Source organism: Bubalus bubalis, chromosome 16 (genome assembly GCF_019923935.1).
Source record: "Bubalus bubalis isolate 160015118507 breed Murrah chromosome 16, NDDB_SH_1, whole genome shotgun sequence".
NCBI classification, from domain to species: Eukaryota; Metazoa; Chordata; class Mammalia; order Artiodactyla; family Bovidae; genus Bubalus; species Bubalus bubalis.
Window position 1 is genome coordinate 41,852,327 of NC_059172.1, and position 21,321 is coordinate 41,873,647.

At 42.8% G+C, this 21,321-nt stretch overlaps 1 protein-coding gene across 7 annotated transcripts in view; it reads right to left on the reverse strand.

The window, feature by feature from the left end:
• The window catches only part of SCUBE2 (signal peptide, CUB domain and EGF like domain containing 2), a 68,179-nt gene that overhangs the window by 10,750 nt on the left and 36,108 nt on the right, over positions 1 to 21,321 (reverse strand). For 4 of the 7 annotated variants that reach the window (XM_025266624.3, XM_025266625.3, XM_006051589.4 and 1 more), the window contains 4 exons: positions 20,271 to 20,375; positions 17,803 to 17,958; positions 17,198 to 17,404; positions 2,124 to 2,294 (listed from right to left, as the gene is read on the reverse strand). In XM_025266624.3, coding sequence (XP_025122409.1) covers positions 2,124 to 2,294; positions 17,198 to 17,404; positions 17,803 to 17,958; positions 20,271 to 20,375 — 639 coding nt within the window. The remainder of the gene's footprint in view (positions 1 to 2,123; positions 2,295 to 17,197; positions 17,405 to 17,802; positions 17,959 to 20,270; positions 20,376 to 21,321) is intronic. The other 3 variants (XM_025266622.3, XM_044929493.2, XM_025266627.3) reach the window with 2 other exon arrangements.

A 21,321-nucleotide genomic window follows, 5' to 3' on the forward strand; every position in this document is an offset into this window, starting at 1 on the left:
TACCCACAGGGCAAAGATGGAGACAAGTGTTGACTCTTCTGAAATATGGAGCAGGCCTGAGTATGTATGCTGCAGGCTGAGGAGCACATGGGCCCAGGGAGCCACCGCACTGCTGGAGCCCCCAGAGAGAGGGTTCTCTGCCTGCAGTCACCCAGCTGATTGCATCCTGGGATAAAAAGACTCTTGGTTATGGAAGGGTCCACCGGTTTTTACCAATTTTATTTACTAAGTTACATCTCCTTACATTGAAGAGTCCTGGCCTCCCTCATTTAGTCTCCTAAATACAGCCAATCCCATCCACAGTAACAGAGGGACCCAGAGGCATTTATTTAAACACGTGTGTGTGTGTGTGTGTGTGTGTGTGTATGTGTGTGCATGCTGGGTTGCTCAGTCATGTCCGACTCTTTGCAGCCCCATGGACTGTAGCCTGCCAGGCTCCTCTGTCCATGGAGATTCTCTAGGTAAGAATACTGGAGTGGGTTGCCATTTCCTTCTCCAGGCGACTTCCCAAACAAGGGACTGAACCCAGGTCTTCTGCGTCTCCTGCACTGGCAGGTGGATTCTTTACCACTGCGCCAGCTGGGAAGCATTAAACACCTTATTATTTATTTAGTTTATGACAAGAATTACTGCCATAAACAAAAGGATTTCTAAAAGCATGTATTTACTTAGGAAGTAGCTTGTCATTAGCAAGATGCTATAAAAAGAAATCTGTTGTCTCATATTCCTAATCCTCTCTCCTCTATTAATTTTCACAGTTTTATTTCTAACCATGTTATAGATATAACAGTATTTAACAAATACACATGAGGGAGGAGTCTGGAGTCTGTCAGACCTGGGTTCTGATTCTAAATCCTCTGCTCTTTGGCTGTGTGACCTTAAATGAGTCACTTTAACCTCATAAAATTTTTGTAGTGATACAGCAACCACATGAGTAATTCACTGAACTATCCATGAATGCCTGCATGATGCCTGACACAGGTAAGTATTCAATAAATTATTATTACTAGTGTTCTTATTTACTATAAATATGTATATTATTGAGATCACATACAAGTGTGAACAGATGCCCCCAAAGTACCTCCTTATCAATCTTACCATTGGTTCTAGGATTTCATAACAGGCCAAAGTTTATGCTAGAAGTCACACAGTCAGTCTGAGGATCTGATTTTTAAATCAGAAAAGGTCCTGTAGTTGAGTTTGGAGTCATTAAGGTGGGAACTAAAGTTGGCCCCAGAGGTCACTAGAAAGAGAGGCAGGGCTGCCAGGACCCTGGTGCACTCAGCCCTGGACATCACCTAAAAATTTCCAGATCAAATCACACCATTCATTTGAGCCCACAGAGTGTCAGGACAGCTGGCCCTTCTACTGTTTAATAAAGACATTTACAGTAAAATAGGAAAAAAAGCCCATAGAACCCAAGTAAGTATGGCTCCAAAGTTAATATTTTATAGATGATTAAAAACTCTTCATGGAGTTTTAACAAAATAGCCAGATGGACACTTTTAAAAAAATCAGCGGGGCAAGGAGAAAGTGTAGCATTGAAACATAAACATTACCATATGTAAAACAGCTAGTGGGAAGTTGCTATATAACTCAGGGAGCTCAACTTGGTACCCTGTGATGACTTAGAGGGGTAGGATGGTGTGGGAGGTAGGAGGGAAGTTCAAGGGGGAGGGGATATATACATACTTATGGCTGATTCACGTTGTTATATGGCAGAAACCAACACAACACTGTAAAGTAATTACCCTCCAATTTAAAGAAAAAAATCAATAATCTATGACTTTGAGATGAAATCTTGAAATAATCAGAGCTACTTTCTCCATTTTTTGACATTTTCAGAGAGTCCCTCCACACTGGTTGATCACTCAGGTCTCAGAGGGTATTTATTTACAGTGATGAAACATGCAGTTGCAACAAATACACATTTTCTCTGCCAATGTATTATATCAGGTCTTCATTTATTTATTCAGCAAATAAGATGAGCCCAGTAAAGTTTCTACCAGTAGGAATTCCATGGTGTAGTACATATTTTCTGCATTAAGATGTTATTTATGCCTTCTGTATCAACAATGATTTCAGAGACTGGAGGAGTAAGAAGGGACAGACAGAATTCTTACCTCCACATTCAGACACATTCCAAGCTTCTGGGGTCTTCAGGGTCCCAGGACTTCCTGGTCTTGGACATGGTTCGCATGTAATTTGCCCTTCCTCATTTTGGAAGGTTCCATTTGGACATAAAATACAGCGTTCCTGTGCTCCGTCATAATATGTCCCAGCCCTGCAACTGACTAGCCAAAGGGGGAAATGATCTGGTCAGTGAGAGGACAGAGCCCAAGGAAGGATGATATGAGTGCTGGGGATGAAGGTCAACTGCTGGCATTGACCACACACTTTCCTATACAATCCCCCTGAATACAGAACATGTGCCATCTCTGGGTTCCTTGTGCACACTCATCTGCCATGATCCCTGTCACCCTCTGTTAGGGGTGTTTACAGGTCCTCTTTCCCTAAAACTTGAGTTCCTTGAGGGCAGGGATCACAGTGGTCCTCAATAGTTTTGAACACAAGCACTTGATGACATCCCCTACTTCATGGGATTGTCAGGAGTATAAAGGTGAAAATCATTCACTGAACATAGGATTGGTATTGGAATAATAGACAGGTAGGTGACTGAGCGACTTCACTTTCACTTTTCACTTTCATGCATTGGAGAAGGAAATGGCAACCCACTCCAGTGTTCTTGCCTGGAGAATCCCAGGGATGGGGGAGCCTGGTGGGCTGTCATCTCTGGGGTCGCACAGAGTAGGACATGACTGAAGCGACTTAGCAGCAGCAGCAGGTGCTATTAATTCAGGCTGGTGGCATTCTAGAAGCCTTCCTAGAAGAGGCCACATCTTCAAGAGGGCTTGAAGGATGAGTAGGAGCTCCCCAGATAGGCAAAGGGGCAGGTTGTAAAGATTTATGTCTGACATATGGGAGGAAAGGAGAGGAAGAAAGTTTGGGGAAGAAAAATAGATTGAAAAAGTCCTTGAGTGTCAGGCCTTTGGATTTTATCCTGAAGGATTGGATTTTATCCTGAAAGAGCCATTGAAAGGCAAGGAATATGACCAGAAGCTGTGTTTTGAAATGCTCACTCTCTGTTGGCTGTGGGTACTTTATTTTCTTGGGCTCCAAAATCACCGCAGATGGTGACTGCAGCCATGAAATTAAAAGATGCCTGCTTCTTGGAAGAAAAGCTATGACCAACCTAGACAGCATATTAAAAAGCAGAGACATTACTTTACCAACAAAGATTCATCTAGTCAAAGCTACAGTTTTTCCAGTAGTCATGTATGGATGTGAGAGTTGGACCATAAAGAAAGCTGAGTGCTGAAGAATCGATGCTTTTGCACTGTGGTGTTGGAGAAGACTCTTGAGAGTCCCTTGGACTGCAAGGAGATCCAACCAGTCAATCCTAAAGGAAATCAGTCCTGAATATTCATTGGAAGGACTGATGCTGAAGCTGAAATAGTTTGGCTCCTCCAATAGTTTGGCCACCTGATGCGAAGAGCTGACTCATTGGAAAAGACCTGATGCTGGGAAAGATTGAGGGCAGGAGGAGAAGGAAATGACAGGATGAGATGGTTGGATGGCATCACCGACTCGATGGACATGAGTTTGAGCAACTCCAGGAGTTAGTGATGGACAGGGAAGCCTGGAGTGCTGCAGTCCATGAGGTCGCAAAGAGTCAGACATGACTGAGCAACTGAACTAAACTGACTGTTGGCTATGGGGAGGATGATTTCAAGTGTCTTACAGATGAGCAGTGCAAAATAGGATGCTTCATGTTTGTAATAATACATTACAAACAGCAAATCCTAGTAAGCATCTCCTGAAAGAATAAACTACAAGGAAGTTAATGCTTCTGATCATATTTTTTGGTGTTGTTAAACAACAAACATCTTATATCTTATTTTAGGATATGATGCTGCTGCTGCTAAGTCACTTCAGTCATGTCTGACTCTGTGCGACCCCATAGACGGCAGCCCACCAGGCTCCCCCGTCCCTGGGATTCTCCAGGCAAGAACACTGGAGTGGGTTGCCATTTCCTTCTCCAATGCATGAAAGTGAAAAGTGAAAGGGAAGTTGCTCAGTGGTGTCCAACTCTTAGCAACCCCATGGACTGCAGCCTACCAGGCTCCTCTGCCCATGGGATTTTCCAGGCAAGAGTACTAGAGCCGGTTGCCATCGCCTTCTCCATTTAGGATATGAACATAAAGTAAATACACTGAAGTGGGTTCCCTAGTATAATACTTAAACAACATCATCAGAACCATCAAACAGGCTTTCTGATGGCTAACATTTGTTGACTACTTGTGATCTATTGGAGCTTCTCATGTGGCGCTAGTAGTAAAGAATCCAGCTGCCAATGCACAAGATGTAGGAGACACGGGTTTGATCCCTGGGTCAGGAAGATCCTCTGGAGATGGGCATGGCAACTGTGCAATAAGCTTTACATACATTATCTCACTTAGTCCTGGAAACAACCCAAAGGAGCAAGGTGCTATGATTAGCTTCATTTCACAGAGACTTAGAGACATTAAATACTTTTGCCAAGGTTCCACAACTAATCTGTGAAATACACCTACAATGAGATCAAGAGCTTTGAGTTTAAAGAGGAAAACGATCATTGAACAAAAGTGCCAACTGAATCACAATTCTAGACTTTGCAAGGATTCTTTATGGGGCATATGGGGAGTTTGACCAGAATAAACACATTTTCTTTTATATCTAAGTTGCCCAGAACTACAAAACAAAATATCACACAATAAAATTAGTTATTATAGCCCTTGAATGTGTGTAAGGGGTAATATTGGTTTTCATCCTACCCTACAAGTGCAATTTGCATATGTACTTTTTCTCTATTACCAGTAATAAAAATCTTTTCATTATTTACTTCATAATCTAAAGAAAACAAAAATGAGACTAAAAAAAATCACAGTAAGCTGAAAAATGCCACTTTAAATATTACTTTTACAATGAAAAGATATCAATCAAGAAAGTCTACACTAAAATCTAAATCTTAATACTTTTTTATATTGTTTATTTGGATGTTCTTTTATAATATTCACACTTTTTAATTTAATTTTATGATATTTTTAGAAAAATTATAAGTGAACTAAACTCTTCCTTTCTTGGCAAAGGACATTATAGTGGATACGATGCACGGAACTGTGGCAGACAGAGCCTGTGATTCCAGACTTAGTCTCTAAATGTAGGCCTACTGGATAATGGTTTCCATAATTACTCTGTTGCAGCTCATCTCCCATGAAAAGCAGGGCTGAATTATGTACTAGGAATTCATGGATTTTTATCCTGGGTCCCACCTGACTATTCCAGTGCCTACAACAGACAGCAAATGAGAGCTAACCCCTTCATGACTCTATCAAGCCAACTGTCATGAAGACTGGAAGAAGTAAATAAAACCAAGGCTGTCTGGGGCTCCTCTAGCCCAAGCCATGTCCATTGTGGGAAAGGCTGTTTTTGTAACACCCATTCACCTAAAGGGACAGTGCCCATATGGACAACAATGATTCCAACAGCCCCACCAATCATAACTTGGAGTCAGATCAGCTTGGTCTGTTCCATCACAGTTCCTCTGTCAGAAAAAGACCCCCTCTGTGAGTGGATAAAAATGACCTGGTTTCTACTGTAAAGAGTAACTGAATGGACTCCTGCTGTTCTGGATGTCCACTCCTCCTTAAAACTACTGACTGCCCCCCTCCAAAACCTTTTTTTTCCCCAAGGTTACATTTTGGGAAGCCTCACAATAACCCACATCTGCTACAATTTTTCAAGTGAGCAAAGAACTGAGAAATGCCCCTCAGGCCGCCACCCCCCCACCACCCCCGCCCAAAAAGAAAGCACTGGTTCTTTTTTCTCAGAGTGAAAGGCCTGCTCCACATTAACAAACTCGTCACTCACAGTTTCTATTTTCCTTCCAGAGAGAAATACCTACAGACCCACAAAAATAATCCATGCCAACAACCTTCCAGATTAATTTGTTTCTTTCTCAAGGTAAAAATGAGCCAAACACTAAAAAGCAAGATGCCCGAAAACAGCTCTTTGCAAATGTGCTGAAGATCTGGCCTCAAGAGACCTCCATCCCAGTTCCAGTTGCATCTCTTTTCTCCTTGAGCAGCCGGCTTGTTTTGCTGCCCCAGACAAAGGAGCCAATTGCCCCCAGAACACTTCACGATCATGGCAAAGCTTTTGTGTGTCTTCAGTGACCATTAAAATCCCGTTCTCAAATCCCACACAGCTGTTTTCTCCTCCTCTTCAAAAAACAGAAAAAAAGAAAGCTTTTCTGATGCAAAAGGGAGAGACCAGTGGGGACCAGGATTAATGGTGACAAAGAGACCTGAAGGCTGGCCCTCTTTTCAACACCATGGCCTTTGAGTATTTCAGGCTATGGACAAACACTATGGTCTCTCTGCGGTTAAGATGGTGAACCTAATAAAAGAGGTCACTCCCCAGCATTTGACTGTTTTCTTAAGGATCACGCCCTACCTTCTGGAGAGCCTCAGGCGGCCCACACGAATTCCCAGGGTCTCTTGGAGCTGCTGCTTTGTCCCGGCTCAGAGGCAATGGCACCCGAGGCAGTGCTGTGGCCTAGGGATCCCGACTTGAACACCTTTTAAATGAGTGTTTCAGAGTGACAGGAGATAGCACCCTCTTGGGCCAAGAGGTTGACTTGTCGCGTCTGTCCAGGTTTTGGTGTGTTCTCAGGTCTCCTATTTGAAAACTTTCTCATAGTTGAGGCGGAGAGAGGAGCCCAACTTGATGCCTTCCTTGTTGACATCCCAGGGTATGCTACGTTTTCTTCATGCCTGGTTAATGGGACTGATTTCACTGCATTTAAAATGTCTCTTTTGCCCTTATTGTAATTATTTCCCCAAAGATTTACCCCGGCCCCCTTTTTTCTTAGTGTTGGTGACTATCCTCGGGACGTCATCTGTTGTTCTTGTGAAGATTCATCTACTCATTTATTCAATTAAGTACTTAGCACCAGTACTGTCTAGGAGCTGGAGATACAGCAGAGAAGACAGACATGGCCCTGCCCTAAAGGGGCTCTTGCTCTAGTGGAGAATATGGGCAATAAATGAGCAAACAAATAAATATATAGTAGAATGCTAACGAGAGGTAAGTGCAACGAAGAAAATTCAAACAGGGAAGAGAGTAAGGCAAAGACTAGTGGTCTGCATGAACGCTATTTTATAAGAATAGCTCAGAAAGGCCTCTGTGAGCAGAGATCAGAGTGAAATGAGGGAAGCAGTCTTGCAATGGTCTTGTCTGATAGCAAAAGAGCCAGCGCAGCAGGAGCATAGTGAAACGTGCTGGGTGATAGGAGACGAACTCTAAAAGCAAGCAAGGGGCAGATTACATAGATTCTTGAAGGTCTCGGTAAGGAAATTAGCCCTTACTCAAATTGTGCTGAAGGTTTTGAATGGGGCAGGGACATGATCTGACTTACGTTTCTAAAAGATCTTCTGGCTGCCGTGCGGATAACAGATGGAAGGCAGGCAAGGGTAATGTGAACAATTCAGAGCCCATTGCAATAGACTGGGCAGGAGATGGTGGTGGTTTGGAACAGAGTAGTAAAAACAGAGGAAGAGAAAACTAGTTAGACTCAGGTAAAAAGGCGGATCTGACAGGATTTGCTAACGGATTCAATAAGGAGCATGACCGAATAAGAGAGGTCAAGAAAACTGAGGCTTTCAACTAGAGCAACTGAGCAACAGGGAAGCTAGTTAAAGAGATGAGGGTGAAGGGGGTTTTGGTGTGGAGCGAGGGAGGAGAAGAAAAGGTTTTGTTTAGACATGTTGAGTTTAAGAAACTTTGAGGCCATGCAAGTATTGGTATTGAGAAGGCATTTGTCATGCTGGTGGCCTCCAAGCTAGAATACTACATCTCAGCAGTTTACAAAGTATTTTCACATCTATGCATATTAAATTTTATCTAAAAAATAAAGAAAGGTTCATTGGTTTAGTATCTAAACCAGACTTACCACAGTAATCATTTTGAAATATATAGAAATATCAAATCACTATGTACCAGGAACTAACATAGTGCTATAGGTCAGCTATAATTCAAAAACAAACAAACAAACTCACAGAAAAAGAGATCAGGGTAGGAGATGGGGAAATTGGATAAAGGTGGTCAATAAGTACTTAAGTACTTAATAACTTATAAGTCAATAAGTACTTAATAACTTCCAGTTATAAGATAAGTACTAGGAATATAATGTACAACATGATAAATATAACTGACACTGCTGTATGCTATACACGATAGTTGTTAAGAGAGTAAACCCTAAGAGTTCTCATCACAAGGGGAAACTTTTGTTTTCATATTTCTTCAGTGCTGTAACTATTTGATCTGATGGATGTTCACTAAACTTACTGTGGTAATCATCTCATGATGCACGTAAGTCAAATCATTATGCTGTGCACTTTAAACTTATACTTTGCTGCATATCTATTATATCTCAATAAAACTGAAATATATATATATATATATTTTTTTTTTTAAGTTTTTCTGTTCAAAAGAGAAGAGAGATTGGCCCCTCAGTCGGTCCACATCTCCACAAGTCAGACACACATGTGAAGACACAAAGTCCCCAAGAAAGAGACCTGAGAGTGGGGAGGTACCAACTGACTCACTTCTTTTCCTTGTCTCGAGAAGAACTTCAATTAGGCCTCTTTGAACAGGTTTCCTGATTATATTATCTGGTCTCAAACAAACAAACCATCACGAAGTAGAAAGCAGCTTCCAACAATTCTTGTAGAAATCCTGGACCATGATGCAGGACCAGGGATGCAGGCGCAGGTGAGCCCCAGGGAAGCGCAGAACTGACACAGCTTATTCTCCTGGTACCAGCTCTTGTCAAACCATATCCCAAGATAGGAACAGTGAGGATTTAATCAGCTCTGACAAGAATGAGCCAAAACACTAGCAACGAACAAAAGACTATTTGAAAAAAGTGATTTACAGCCACTACTGTTAACAATAAACCTTGCTGAGTTGTCAGCATGGTGCCTTCAGAGGCTAGCCAGCTATTTAAAATTTTGTTTATTTAATCTGTATCTCTTTTTTTTTAAATGATGCATACAATATATTAGGCAATAGTATAAGTTTATAATTTTAAAATAAGTAAAAATTCATAAATTCAAAAATATTTCACTCTGTGTGTGTGTGTGCATGTGTGATAAAACATTCGGCACCTCTAGGACAGGTAAGTTCAGCGGTTAGAGTTGTAGAGGGCAGTTTGGGAGTCACCAGCATATGGTGGTATTTAAAGCTATCGAAGCACTGAATGAGGTCATCGAAGAGAGTAAAAAAAAAAAAAAATAAGGGATGGGCACGGAGGACTGAGCCCTGGGATCCCTGATGTCTAGAGATAAAAAAATTAGGGGACCCCCAGCATGGGAAATGAAAAGGGAGCAGCCGGTGAAGCAGGAAGAGAACCAGAGGTGTGTGGTGTGTGAACCCATGAGAAGAGTTTCCGGGAGGAGGGAGGGGTCAGCAGACTCTGGGTGACAGCTGGCAACCTGGATTTGGTAACATGGAAGCTGTTAGAAACCTTGGGAAAAGCAGTTTCCCTGGAGACGTTGGGAATGAAAACCAGGTTGGTTAGGGTGGAGGAGAAAATGGTTGATGAGGAAGCAAAGACAGGGAATTTAGACAAGTCTTTCAAGGAGTTTTGCTTGACAGGGGGTCAAAGAAAGGAGGCAGGATCTGGAGAGAAGCAAAAGAAGTCAAAGGAGGGTTTGTGCGGGTTTTAAGACAGGAGTAGGTTTGTGTGCTGTTGGAAATGATCCAGTAGAAAAGGAGAATTCTGAGATGCAGGGTTGGTGGGGACAAGAGCAGGAACATTGCTCTTGAGATGGTGAGAGGGAATGGGCCCTGGAGCCCCAGGGGAAGAGTGGGCCTTAGGAAGGAGCATGGGCTGTTCATCGCTTTTAACAGGAGGCAAGTCAGAGCAGTGTGGACAGACGCAGGGTGGGAGGGTCAGTCTATACATGGAGCAGTAACGTCTTTTCCTAGACTCCCACCTGCCTGTGGACATTTCTGCCTAGGAGTCTTGTTGCAACTCAAATTCTACTTTCCCAAGGGGAATGCTTCTCTTCCCTTCCCCTGTCCAAGGCTTCCTACCCCTCTGACTTTACCCTCTTTATAAACAGCATCTCTACACTCCCAGTCACCAAGGCTTCAAACCACATAATCCCAGACTTCTCTTCTCCCTGCTGCAGCATCGTATACCTGGGTCCCTTTTGTCTGTCCCTGATTTTTTATCCCTATGGCACTAGTGTCCTTTGCTTGTCACCATCTCATATCTAGATTACTGCAATAACCTTCCAGTGCACTCCCTTGCTGGCCGTTCCTCCTGGCCCCAGCTCTGTTATTACCAACAGATTCACCTTCCTAAAGTACTTCTCTGACTGCTTCACTCCCTGCCTCAAAAGCCTCCTCGACTTGCCAACCTGCACTTTTCAGTGTCTTCAACTCAAACTCACCCTTCAGTCTCCTTTTCCGTATATGAGTTTTCATTCTTTCTCATGCCCTCTCAAGAGCCCATTTTTTTTTCTGCTTTTCCTATAAATCTTTTGATTATTTCTTCCCCAGTGATCACATTCATCTTACCATTCAACCAACCCACAGGCTTTTTGTCCGTGCCTCCTGCATATGAAACAGGGCTGGGTGAGATGGGGGACGTATGGGAAGAAAATGCAGGATCAGAGGCCAAGTCAGAAACCTCTGAGCTCACCCCAACCCTTTCCTCGTCTCAGTCCCAATCCAATTTATCACCAAATGCTGTTCACGTCTCCTCCTAAATATTTCTCTAATCCACTGTTGCTTTTCTATTCCATCTAGTGCTTTCATGTTCTCAATATCTCTTATGCAAAGCATTCAGAAGCTCCCAAATAGGTTTTTCTGCCTCTAGTCCTGACCCTCAATTCAGTTGGAGGGCTCTTTCTAGAATATAAATATGACTTTATGCTCCCTGATTAAAGCCTCTAATGATACCTGTCACCTACAGATAAACATATTCAAGATCTCTCATGATTTGGCCATGTTTTTCCCACTAGCCTTGCTGCCCACCACATCCTACCTTCCACTCCAGGGATAGTAATACTGAAATGCCAAAGATCCCCTGTGCACATCTTGCTGGTCCTCACTCCCCAAGGCTGTTCCTCTACCCATTTATGCATCATCTGTGCTCCCTTTGTGCTCCCTTTAAAGCTCACTGAGGCTTTCCCTCTTTGGGGAAGGCTTCTCTGACTCTTCCCTGGGAGGGTTACAACTTGAGGGATGCTATCTTACTTATTCAGTCCTCCTCAGCACCCACCACAAAGCTGGCCCACAGAGGAGTCTCCATATGAGTTAGGTATGAGTAGGATAATCACAGGGCATACGCAGTACCCAGGAGAGCTGAGAGTATTCAAACTGAGAGTTAGGAACATGGGCTCTTGAGTCAGACCCGAATTTGAATCCTGGCTCTGCCACTTGCTTGCTGCATGACATTGAGAAAACTGCTTATCTTCTCATGCCTTTCTTTCCCTATCTATACAAATGGTATGATGCAGAATAGACTTGTGACAAGGGCTAAATTAGAAGAGTCGTGTAAGGTGCTTAGGGCTTCCCACGTGGCACTAGTGGCAAAGAATCCACCTGCCAACGTAGGAGACATAAGAGACTCAGGTTCAATCCCTGGGTCAGGAAGATCCCCTGGAGGAGGGCATGACAACCCATTCTTGGTATCCTACAGTATTCTTGCCTGAAGAATCCCACGGACAGAGAAGTCAGTTAGAGTCCACAGGGTCGCAAAAAGTCAGACGTGATTGAAGGGACTAAACACGCACACAGGTAAGGTGCTTAACAAAGGGCTGAATGCGTTAAGTGTTCAATAGATGTCAACGTTTTACTAAATTATGTTTTTTAAACTTTTTTAATTAAATGAATTTCCTATCAAGTCTAGGTGATAAATATTAGTTTAATATTGGTCTATATGTACCACTTACATTTTCCTTGATTTAAAACAGAAATTTTCCACCTGCTCAATTCCAAGTAATTTCTGTTTTGAAAAAATTAAGAAGAAAATACCTGGCTTCTCTCTGCCTCAGGCCCTTTGCACGTGCTGCTGGCTCCTCTGTTCACGCACCCCCTGCTTCCATTGGGTTTGCATGCTCAGTTCTTCCTTCTCACTTAGGTCTCAGCTCAAACGCAATCTGCTCTGGCAGCCTTCCTTGAATACCCTGTAAAGAGCAGAAATCTCTCCTCCCCTCTGACACTTTCTGTTCTATTAGTTCAATAGCACTTATAATTTCTGAAACTATCCTTTCCTTTACTTTTTGATTACCCATCTCTCTCCATTAGAATGTGAGCTTCATAAAAGCACAGTTTTCACCCATTATATTCTTATTGCTTCATCCCAAGTTCTTATTGTGGCACAGAGTGGGATCTCAATAAATTCTATTTGAATTAATTTTTCCCAACTGCTGCAGAAGAAAGCTGCTACTATTAAAACTTGAATTAAACTTTTCTAGTTTCTCTAGGACCCAGGCACTAGAATACTTCCCAGTTTGCCAGTTGTCTAGGTTGTCTTTTTAAAATTTCGACAAGTTTCAAAATAATAAAATACAAAAATTTATACTTTAGCAAGTATATTTCTTAAATAATGTATCCTTTATGAAAGGATAAATAGCTATGAAAGAAAAAGAGAAATCCAAGTCATTATTAATTTTTCTTTAGATACAAAGGACTTTATGAATTACTACAAGCTTGAGGAATTTGTTCCTTGGAGAATATAATCCCTATTTTTTTTTTTGCCATCTTGCTAAAATTGATCACAGATGGTACAAAGATCACTTGCAGAACGGGCTGTCCTCAAAGTCCTTAAATAATGAGACTTTACTATATAAAATTATTATAAGAAAGAAAATGTTTGATCAGACGTGACTATGTTCTTTGATAAAACTTGGGGCCTTAAATTTTATTTTTTAAAAATTATGTTGGAAAAACAAAAACTTCAATGGAAAGATAGCTAAAGAAAATGGATATTCTCAGAAGAGGAAATCAAAATGGCCATAGACATATGACAGCATACTCAGTTTTACTAATAATCAAAGAAAAACAAGTTCAAATGACCATCATTTTTACTTATCAGATTTGCAAATCTGATTTGCAAATTAAAAAGATCAATAAAATATAATCCATGTTACCAATGATGTGGGGCAATAAGCACTCAATCACAAAGTTGGGGGGAGTATATATGAGTATGTTTTTGGAGGTTGAATGAGCAGTATCTATTCAGTTTAAAGCATGTACGTCCTTTGACCTGCAATTAAACATCTACAAGTCTATCTTCCAGAAATATTGGTCTGTGCACAAAAAGAATATTTATTGCAGCATTGTTGGTAATAGAAAAATTAGGAATAGCTTGATTAAATGTCACCCTCAGGAGTATGGCTAATAATACTGGTGTCTTAAAACAAACGTAGACCAGGAAGCTTTAAAAGAAGTACGACAGCTCCTCTGTTAGCATGGGAAGGTGGCCATGATCTACTCTGTAGTTAAAAACAATATGCAGTACATTAAAATTGCATTGATATATTTTTTACTGTTTTATCACACACAAACCTTCAGCCTGTTTTTAATACAGCAGCCAAAGTTATCCTTTTCAAACATAAGTCAGAACCTTGTTATCGCTCTGCTAAAACCCCTTCTCAGGTTTTTCTCTTACTCAGATTCAGAGTCCTCACCACTGTTTCCACTCCCCACATGCTCTGGCCCTGTGCCTCTGCTCTGACTTTCTTCCTCCACCCTCCTTTCCCCAGCTCCCATCACCCCCGGCCTTCTCCTCGGTGCCTCGGGGTTTTAGTCTCGCTGTTTCCTTTACCTGGGGCTCTTCCCCTAGAAGTCCTCACTGCCGGTGCCTCCCACCCTTCACATCTCTCCCCAAATATCACTTTTCAATGACCACAGCCCCTGAGAATAGTCTGCATTTTGCAGAGTACCTTCCTCCCCACCCCTCCCCGTTCCCTGGCATTTTCTTTTTATTTATTTATTTTTATTTTATGGCTGTGCTGCGTGGCATGACCAGGGATCAAACCTGAGCCCCCTGCATTGCAAGTGTGGAGTCTTAACCACTGGATCACCAGGGAAGTCCTACCTCGGCATTTTCTATTGCATTTCCTTGCTTACCTGTTCTTCACTCCCTCAACACCATTTGCTACAGGATATACTTTCTTCTTTATTGGTTTGTGGTCTGTCTCCCTCTTCTAGAACTCTAAACTCGGCAAGGGCTGAGATTTTTGCTCTTTTTTGTCTCATTGCTGGATTCCAGCACCTAGAATAGTGCCTGGCACACATTTGGTGCCCAATAAATATTCGTTGAATGAATAAATAAAATTTCATTTTTATATCTGCATAGAAACAGATGTAGAAAAATCCACAGCAAACTATTGACAGTGATTATTTCTGGGGAGTGGGGTTAGAAGCTGACTGGAAAATTTCCATCCTGTGTACATTTCTATATCATTTGACACATGTACCACTTTTAGGTAATTAAAAACCAAATAAAAAGTATTTTAAAGGAAAAACATAACGGTCCCATCTCTCCTTCTAGGTGACTCAAAACACTCTTTGGGCTCTTTTCTAGAAACATAAATGGACAGTAGCTCACCAGGCTCCTCTGTCCATGGCATTCTCTAGGCAAGAATACTGCAGTGGGTAGCCATTCCCTTCTCTAGGGGCTCTTCCTGACCCAGGGATTAAACCCAGGTCTCCTGCACTGCAGGCAGATTCTTTACCATCTGAGCTACCAAAGAAGTCCCAGAAATATAAAATAATTCCCCAAAAGAATTATCCTCCGTTTGTCTTCATTGCATGTGCTATCAGAGTTCAAAATATACCAGTAAGCCTGGTCTTTATGAGGTTCTAACACCATTAATGCGGGACTTCTCTGGTGGCTCAGATGGTAAAGAATCTGCCTGCAATGCAGGAGATGTGGGTCTGTGGGTTTGATCCCTGGATCGGGAAGATCCCCTGGAGAAGGGAATGGTTACCCACTCCAGTATTCTTGCCTGGAGAATTCCAGGGACAGAGGAGCCTGGTGGGTTACAGTCCATGGGGTTGCAAACAGTCGGACACAACTGCGTTAATCGACCAGGAATATAAGACAGACACATACACACACACCATGGTTTGCTGTTGCCAGGAGTCTGCTGAGTAAAAAGCCTTTCCAGCTAACTCAACTGACCCTTCTTTATACCCACTTCCTCCCTCCAGCAGGAGGAAAGCTTCACTGGTAGTTCCTTGGGTTGTGTTCCTTGACATTTGTAAAATTGTCAAGACTGCTCTCAGACAGGGTGAACCTGTAGTTCCTTGCGGGCTACAGAATTCATCCAGTGCTAGAGGGAGCTCTTGAGACAAGACACGTGGCCTCTTGTAGAAGCAAATCCAACCCAACTCGGCATGACAAGCACCTCAGGACACATTCACACACACAACAGCCACACTGACCTCGTACTGTGTGTCTTCCACAAGTGGCCACAGTCACGAGGCCTCTGTTAAGTAACTCCTGATCCTCACTGTGAGCTCTTTATTCCCCAGAAGCATGCCCATAGTAGTATTAATAATACTCTCACTGGGAGTTGTTCCCCAAGGCCCTTGACATTAGCTTTTTCTGAACTCTTAATTGGCCATAAAAGCTCCCTGGCGAGCTTGCAGGGCCTCTACCTCCAGGACAGCACTTGGGGGATGAGGGGTACAATACAGCTCTGAGAGGCCAGAAGCAGGACAGACCTGCCTGTCCCTGACAGTTTCTGCAGCTCACCCTGGAAACCAGGGCAGCAACAGCCAATTCTCATCACCATTTTGGTATGAAAACTGGAACTCTTCGAATTTTAAGTGAGAACAAATCAACCAGCTGGGTTGTTTTTAATCTTTTTTTTTTTTTTTTTTTTTTCAAATGAGTCAGCTGGAATGAGAGTTACAACTATTTGAGAACAGCCCCCTGGTAGACAGTTACCGCTTGATTTTACACATGATTTCCAGTATGTTTTGGCAAAGCAACAGAATAGGGATGTGGAGCTATTGCTGACAACTTTTCTGAACAAGTGCCTCTGGACTTAGCTTTGCTTCTTTTGAAACACTGATTTATTACTCCTTAGCTCAAGCTTCATTTCTCAGGCCTTGTTCCTCTAATGACACTTTAGAAAGGACATCACTTTACTCTGGAGGGGTCTGCTTATTGAAATTCACCTTTCTTTGGGACCAGAGCACAGGGTTTGGAGTAGGACCATCCATGTGACCTTAAGCAAGAACACTTACCCCTCTGAACTCCAGTTTGCTCTTCTGTAAAATGCAGATAATAATACTGCCTGGTCAGATGACTATAAGGATTGAATGAGGTAATGCAGATAAAGTGCTTAGTGTTATGACTGTCACAGGTGAAGCCTCAAATCATTACATTACTATAAAGTGAGACCCTACTTTTCCCTCATCTAAGACTCCTTCAGTAGAGTCTCCAATAATTGCCCAGAACAATCTCTCACAACAAACACACCTCAAGACTGACCACCTTGGAACCTCCTGCCCAGATTCCTCTTGCCTGGAACTTCATCAGAAGCTTGGGCCATAGTTCAGGGATCTCATAAGGCAGCTGAGGATCTCTAGCCTCTCCCCTCCACAAAATTATGGACAAGAGTTTGTTAACTGCCATCATGGGTCAAACCATAGGGAGATGATAGGGGAATTGTTGAGAGTGGAGTGTCAAGAAGGCTCAGTGACGCCTTATATTTGCAGTCTTGCCCCAGCTGGGGGAACCACAGCGCTTTGAAGACCACGGTCCCTCAGACCCTTAAAGGACAACCCTCTCTCTTCTCATCAGCCCTGCCTCTTCCATCCCATCCCTCAACTCAACTGACATTTACTAAGTGCCAGGCACTACTCCTTGTGTTCAGGGGCTCCTGATCCAGTAGGCAAGGGCAGTACCAAGTAAAGATCTCAAATGAGGGTGGGGATCCTGGGTGTTCTCTGGAAGGAGCCTGGGGAGAAAGGATGGGCCAGACTTGCTTATGGATACCTTTAGTGTGTTTGGAGCTCAAGAGAGTTCTATTAAAAATGTCCCGGCTAGCAGGCCACTCACCACACTGGTTTCCTCCATGGTCCTGGCCCATTGCACAGGACTCTATCTGGCGTTCAGATGTTCGGGGAGACTTTTTAGCCACTTCAAGGTTCACACCTGAGAGCTGGAGGTGCAGCTGCTCCCTGTGGGCAGCCTTCCGGAGAGTGCGGACGGCCTTCCGGAGCCGCTTCTCTGTTCGCTTTACCAGGCAACTGAGATCACAAGACACTGTAGAAACCAGAGAGTGCAGTGGAGGGGAGTTCAGGCTGCTGTACGTATCTGCTGGACTATGTCTAGACCAACTACAGGGCCTACCAACACTCACAGCCCCCTGCAGACAGCGTGGGGAGAGACATGGAGCTGGGCACCTAGCAGGCTGGGCAGCATTTGATTCAAACAGAAATTTGTTGGCCAAAATGGTAGCTTTGAGTTTTGATGAGGCAGATAAAATCATCAGGTTCCAAACAAATTCAGTGTAGTTTGGGGGTAAACAAACAAACCAAAAAAAACAGGAGATACTTAAGTGAATGTACAATTTCCCCCCACAAGAATGATGAAGAGCGAAAGGCAAAGAAACAGGAGAAAGCTGTAAGAAACCTGGCACCAGAGACTATTTTCAAACCAACCTGTCACCTCCTTTTGGTTAGTTTCAAGCTCAAACTCAACAGTGATAAACATTTCCTTAGGGGCGTTCGGTCGGCCAGGGCCTCCTGGGACTTGCTTGCCAGAGCTGCATGTAAGGTTTGCGTAGCGGAAACTCTCTTTTACTGAGCTGTGCTTCTCTGTATGGAGAAACAAAATTATCGGAAGCCAAATCCTGGCAAAGCACTCGGCTGAACATTCGCTCAAACTCTGTAAACATTTCATTAGAACAGCTCTCCGGGGACCAGATGATTAACTCCAGATGCCAAGACACTGCAAGCCCTCAGCCTGGAGCACGATGACATTATAATCTTGAAGAGCCAGTACTGCCTCCTATGTAACTTTACCATTTAGCTCTCAAAACTGATTTTCATAAACAGATGCTGGATGTTTCTGAATGACCAGCCACACATGTGGAAGACGGGAACCAAAGGTTGTCTTGCCTTCCTGACTGGTGGTTTGCTAAGGTGCATTAATGTTCTCAGGGTTCATTTCTTTAAAGCTGAACTATGATGCCTCAAGCAGGGGCTAAGTCTTCAAGTACAGAACGAGCATGGGAGTAGAAAGGAAATTAACTCCTGCTTTCAGGCAAATTGACCTTGGAGTAATTCCAATCAAAGGGAAAGCTGGAAAGCACATCAACAGTGACGACTCATTTTGAAATAACCAGGAGCAATAAATGGCACAAAGAATCAACAGATCCAAGCAGTCATGAAGGCACACAGGACGGGAGTGAAGGTGTTATGTAAGGCGGGGCTTTGGACATGCTCGTTTCTGACCCTCACTCCTCATTCCATGACTTCCAGTGAATCTTTTGACTAATGATTGTTAACCAGAACCAAAGAGCAGATCCACATACTATCCGCACAATGAACTAATCTCAACTGAACTGATGAATTATCTGTATCATGTTCTTCTCTTAACATTATAAGGATGTTCAAATCAGCAGGGCATCAGGGTCAAAGGAAGGAGAAGGCAAATTAGTTTTTCCCTAAAGATCCATCTTACCTCTCAAAAGGCTCACTTCAAATCTCAAACTGAATAGATGTTCATTTTGAACCTCTTTCACTTTCTATTTTCCCATATCTATTTAAAAATTTTTTTATTTTGAAGTAAGCTTAGATGTATAGGAAAGTTTCTGAGAGGGTATTCAGAGTTCTCACATCTCTTCATCCAGTGTTCTCTAATGTTAACATCTTATATTTACATGTATCTTTATCAAAACTAAGAAATTAACATTAGTATAATACCACTAAATGAACTAAAGACCAAATCTATCTTTAAATAATGCTTTCACCCTCTGATTAAAAGTATAAATGCTCACTATTGGGGAATTTGGAAAATTCAGCAAAAAAATTAAAATCACTCAACATCCTTCCACCTAGATTTAACCTACTAATATGGACATGGTGAGTTTTCTTTGTTTTTCTTCTACTTATGCTTTTTTTTTTTGCACAGTTTAGGTTGTATTAGATATACAAAATGTGACTCTTTTTTTCATCTTTATTATAACATTTTCTAATGTCATTAAACATTCTTTGAAAACCCATAATTAACAGCTGCATAATATTCCATCAAGAAAACCCATAATTAATAGCTGTGTAATATTCAATAAAATGTTGCTGCTTAGTTGATAAGTTGTGTCCAACTCTTTGCTACCTCATGGGCTGTAGTGCCCAGCCTCCTCTGTCTGTGGGATTTCCCAGGCAAGGATATTGGAATGGGTTGCCATTTCCTTCTCCAATTCCATCAAATGGAGGTGCCCAAATTAATCTTGGTTAGTTACTTAAAATAGGCAGCCAGATGTGACTAGAGTGACTATGCTTTTATTTGTTTGTATGATTTATTTGAGGGTAGACTAGGGAAAGAACCCTCCCTAATACATGAATCGTGATTTTTCTTTTATTCTCTAAAATTATTCTATGAACTAATACTGGAAATGTGAGCTAGGGGAGAAAGAGGAATGTTGGAATCTGCTCTTTCCATAAAGCCAGGTCTACTTGGAAAGTATTTGTTCTGCTGAAGCCAATGGCATCACTGCCTCCAAAGATGAGATCCAGCAGAAAAGCTGGATATGATATTTTTGTTCACCAAAGATGATCCTTTCTGAGCCAAACCTTTTTTCATTTCTTTGGATTATATTTTAAGCAAACTCTAAGATCTAGAAATTTTAACCCAATATGATCACAAGTTACTAATGCATCTTAAGCCCATATTGATTGCTATTAACTCACAGATTTCCCCAGAGGTTCACCCTCTGTACCCTGCAAAGGAAGTCCTAATGTGTAACCCCAGGGGCATATGGAGCTGCCAGGCAGGGGTCTTCTTCCTCTTGAGAAGAGAGTGCATAGAGAGTCTGAACCGTAGGATCCCATCTGAAGGGCTCCGCTGGCTACAGATCCCTTCCCCGGCATGCAGACACACTTCCTGCACCAGCCATCTGATTCCATACCTGGGAGGACTGGTCGCAGACCCTCAGGAAACAGCTCAGCCTTTTTCAAACTACATTTGCCTTCATTTAGCTTAAAGGTTACACTTGTCCTGACGGTGGCGACATCTTCAGAAAGAAACAAGTGAGAGAGGTTACCTCTGGAGGCAAAGGAATGAAAATCCCAGCGGGTCATGGCAAGTTGTCCATTGCTGGAAGCATACCCTGAGCCCCTCTCTTACTCTGAGACCAAGGAAGACTGGGATCCGGGGGCACCCATGACCCTGGGATGAACGGCACCAGGAGCCTCCTAAGAGTTACACTTGTCCCTTCATCTAAGATGAATCCAGCGCTCAAACATAACAAAGGAAGGGCCAAAAACAGCCTCAGCAGTGAGATGAAAAATGAGGTCGTTTCTGTGCCTTTCCAAGAAGGAAGGCCAGAATCCCCCAGTTCACATTTGGACAAGACAGTGGAGAAAAATGGACAGGCAGGTTCTCCTCAACAAGCCCGTCCTGGGAGGGCAGGGCTGAGGGAGCCACCATTCCAGACAAAGACAGCATCACTAAACACGGCCAGGACTCTCAGGGTCTGCGAGGGAGCAAAGGGCCTGCTCTGAGGGCCTCACGTAGAACGTTCTGCTCTCCTTCCACAGTCTTAACCTTGTGTTGGACTCTGGAGCCAATGACCAGGATTCCCATTCCAGCCCTTCGATTTGTGATGAGAACTTGAGCAGGTTACTCAGTCTCCCTAAGCCTCAGTGTCCTCATCCACAAAACAGACAGTCCCTACACTACTGAAGCTGTTACGAGAACTAAAGGAGGTAACGCAAAACAACAACAACAAAAAATGTTTAGCCTACTGTCTGGTACGTAGTAAGAACTGAATAACTGTTAACAATTTGCTTGCCCATTAGGGTGGCCTTAATCTCTAAGTGAAACAGACCATAGTGTCCCCTCTGACTGGGCGTAAGCATCGCACAAGAGGAGCAGTGAAGGGCAATGCCCAAGACTCTGGATCCAGGCTGCCTGGTCAAAATTCTGGCTCCGCTAGTGTCCCATCTGACTCACTTTGG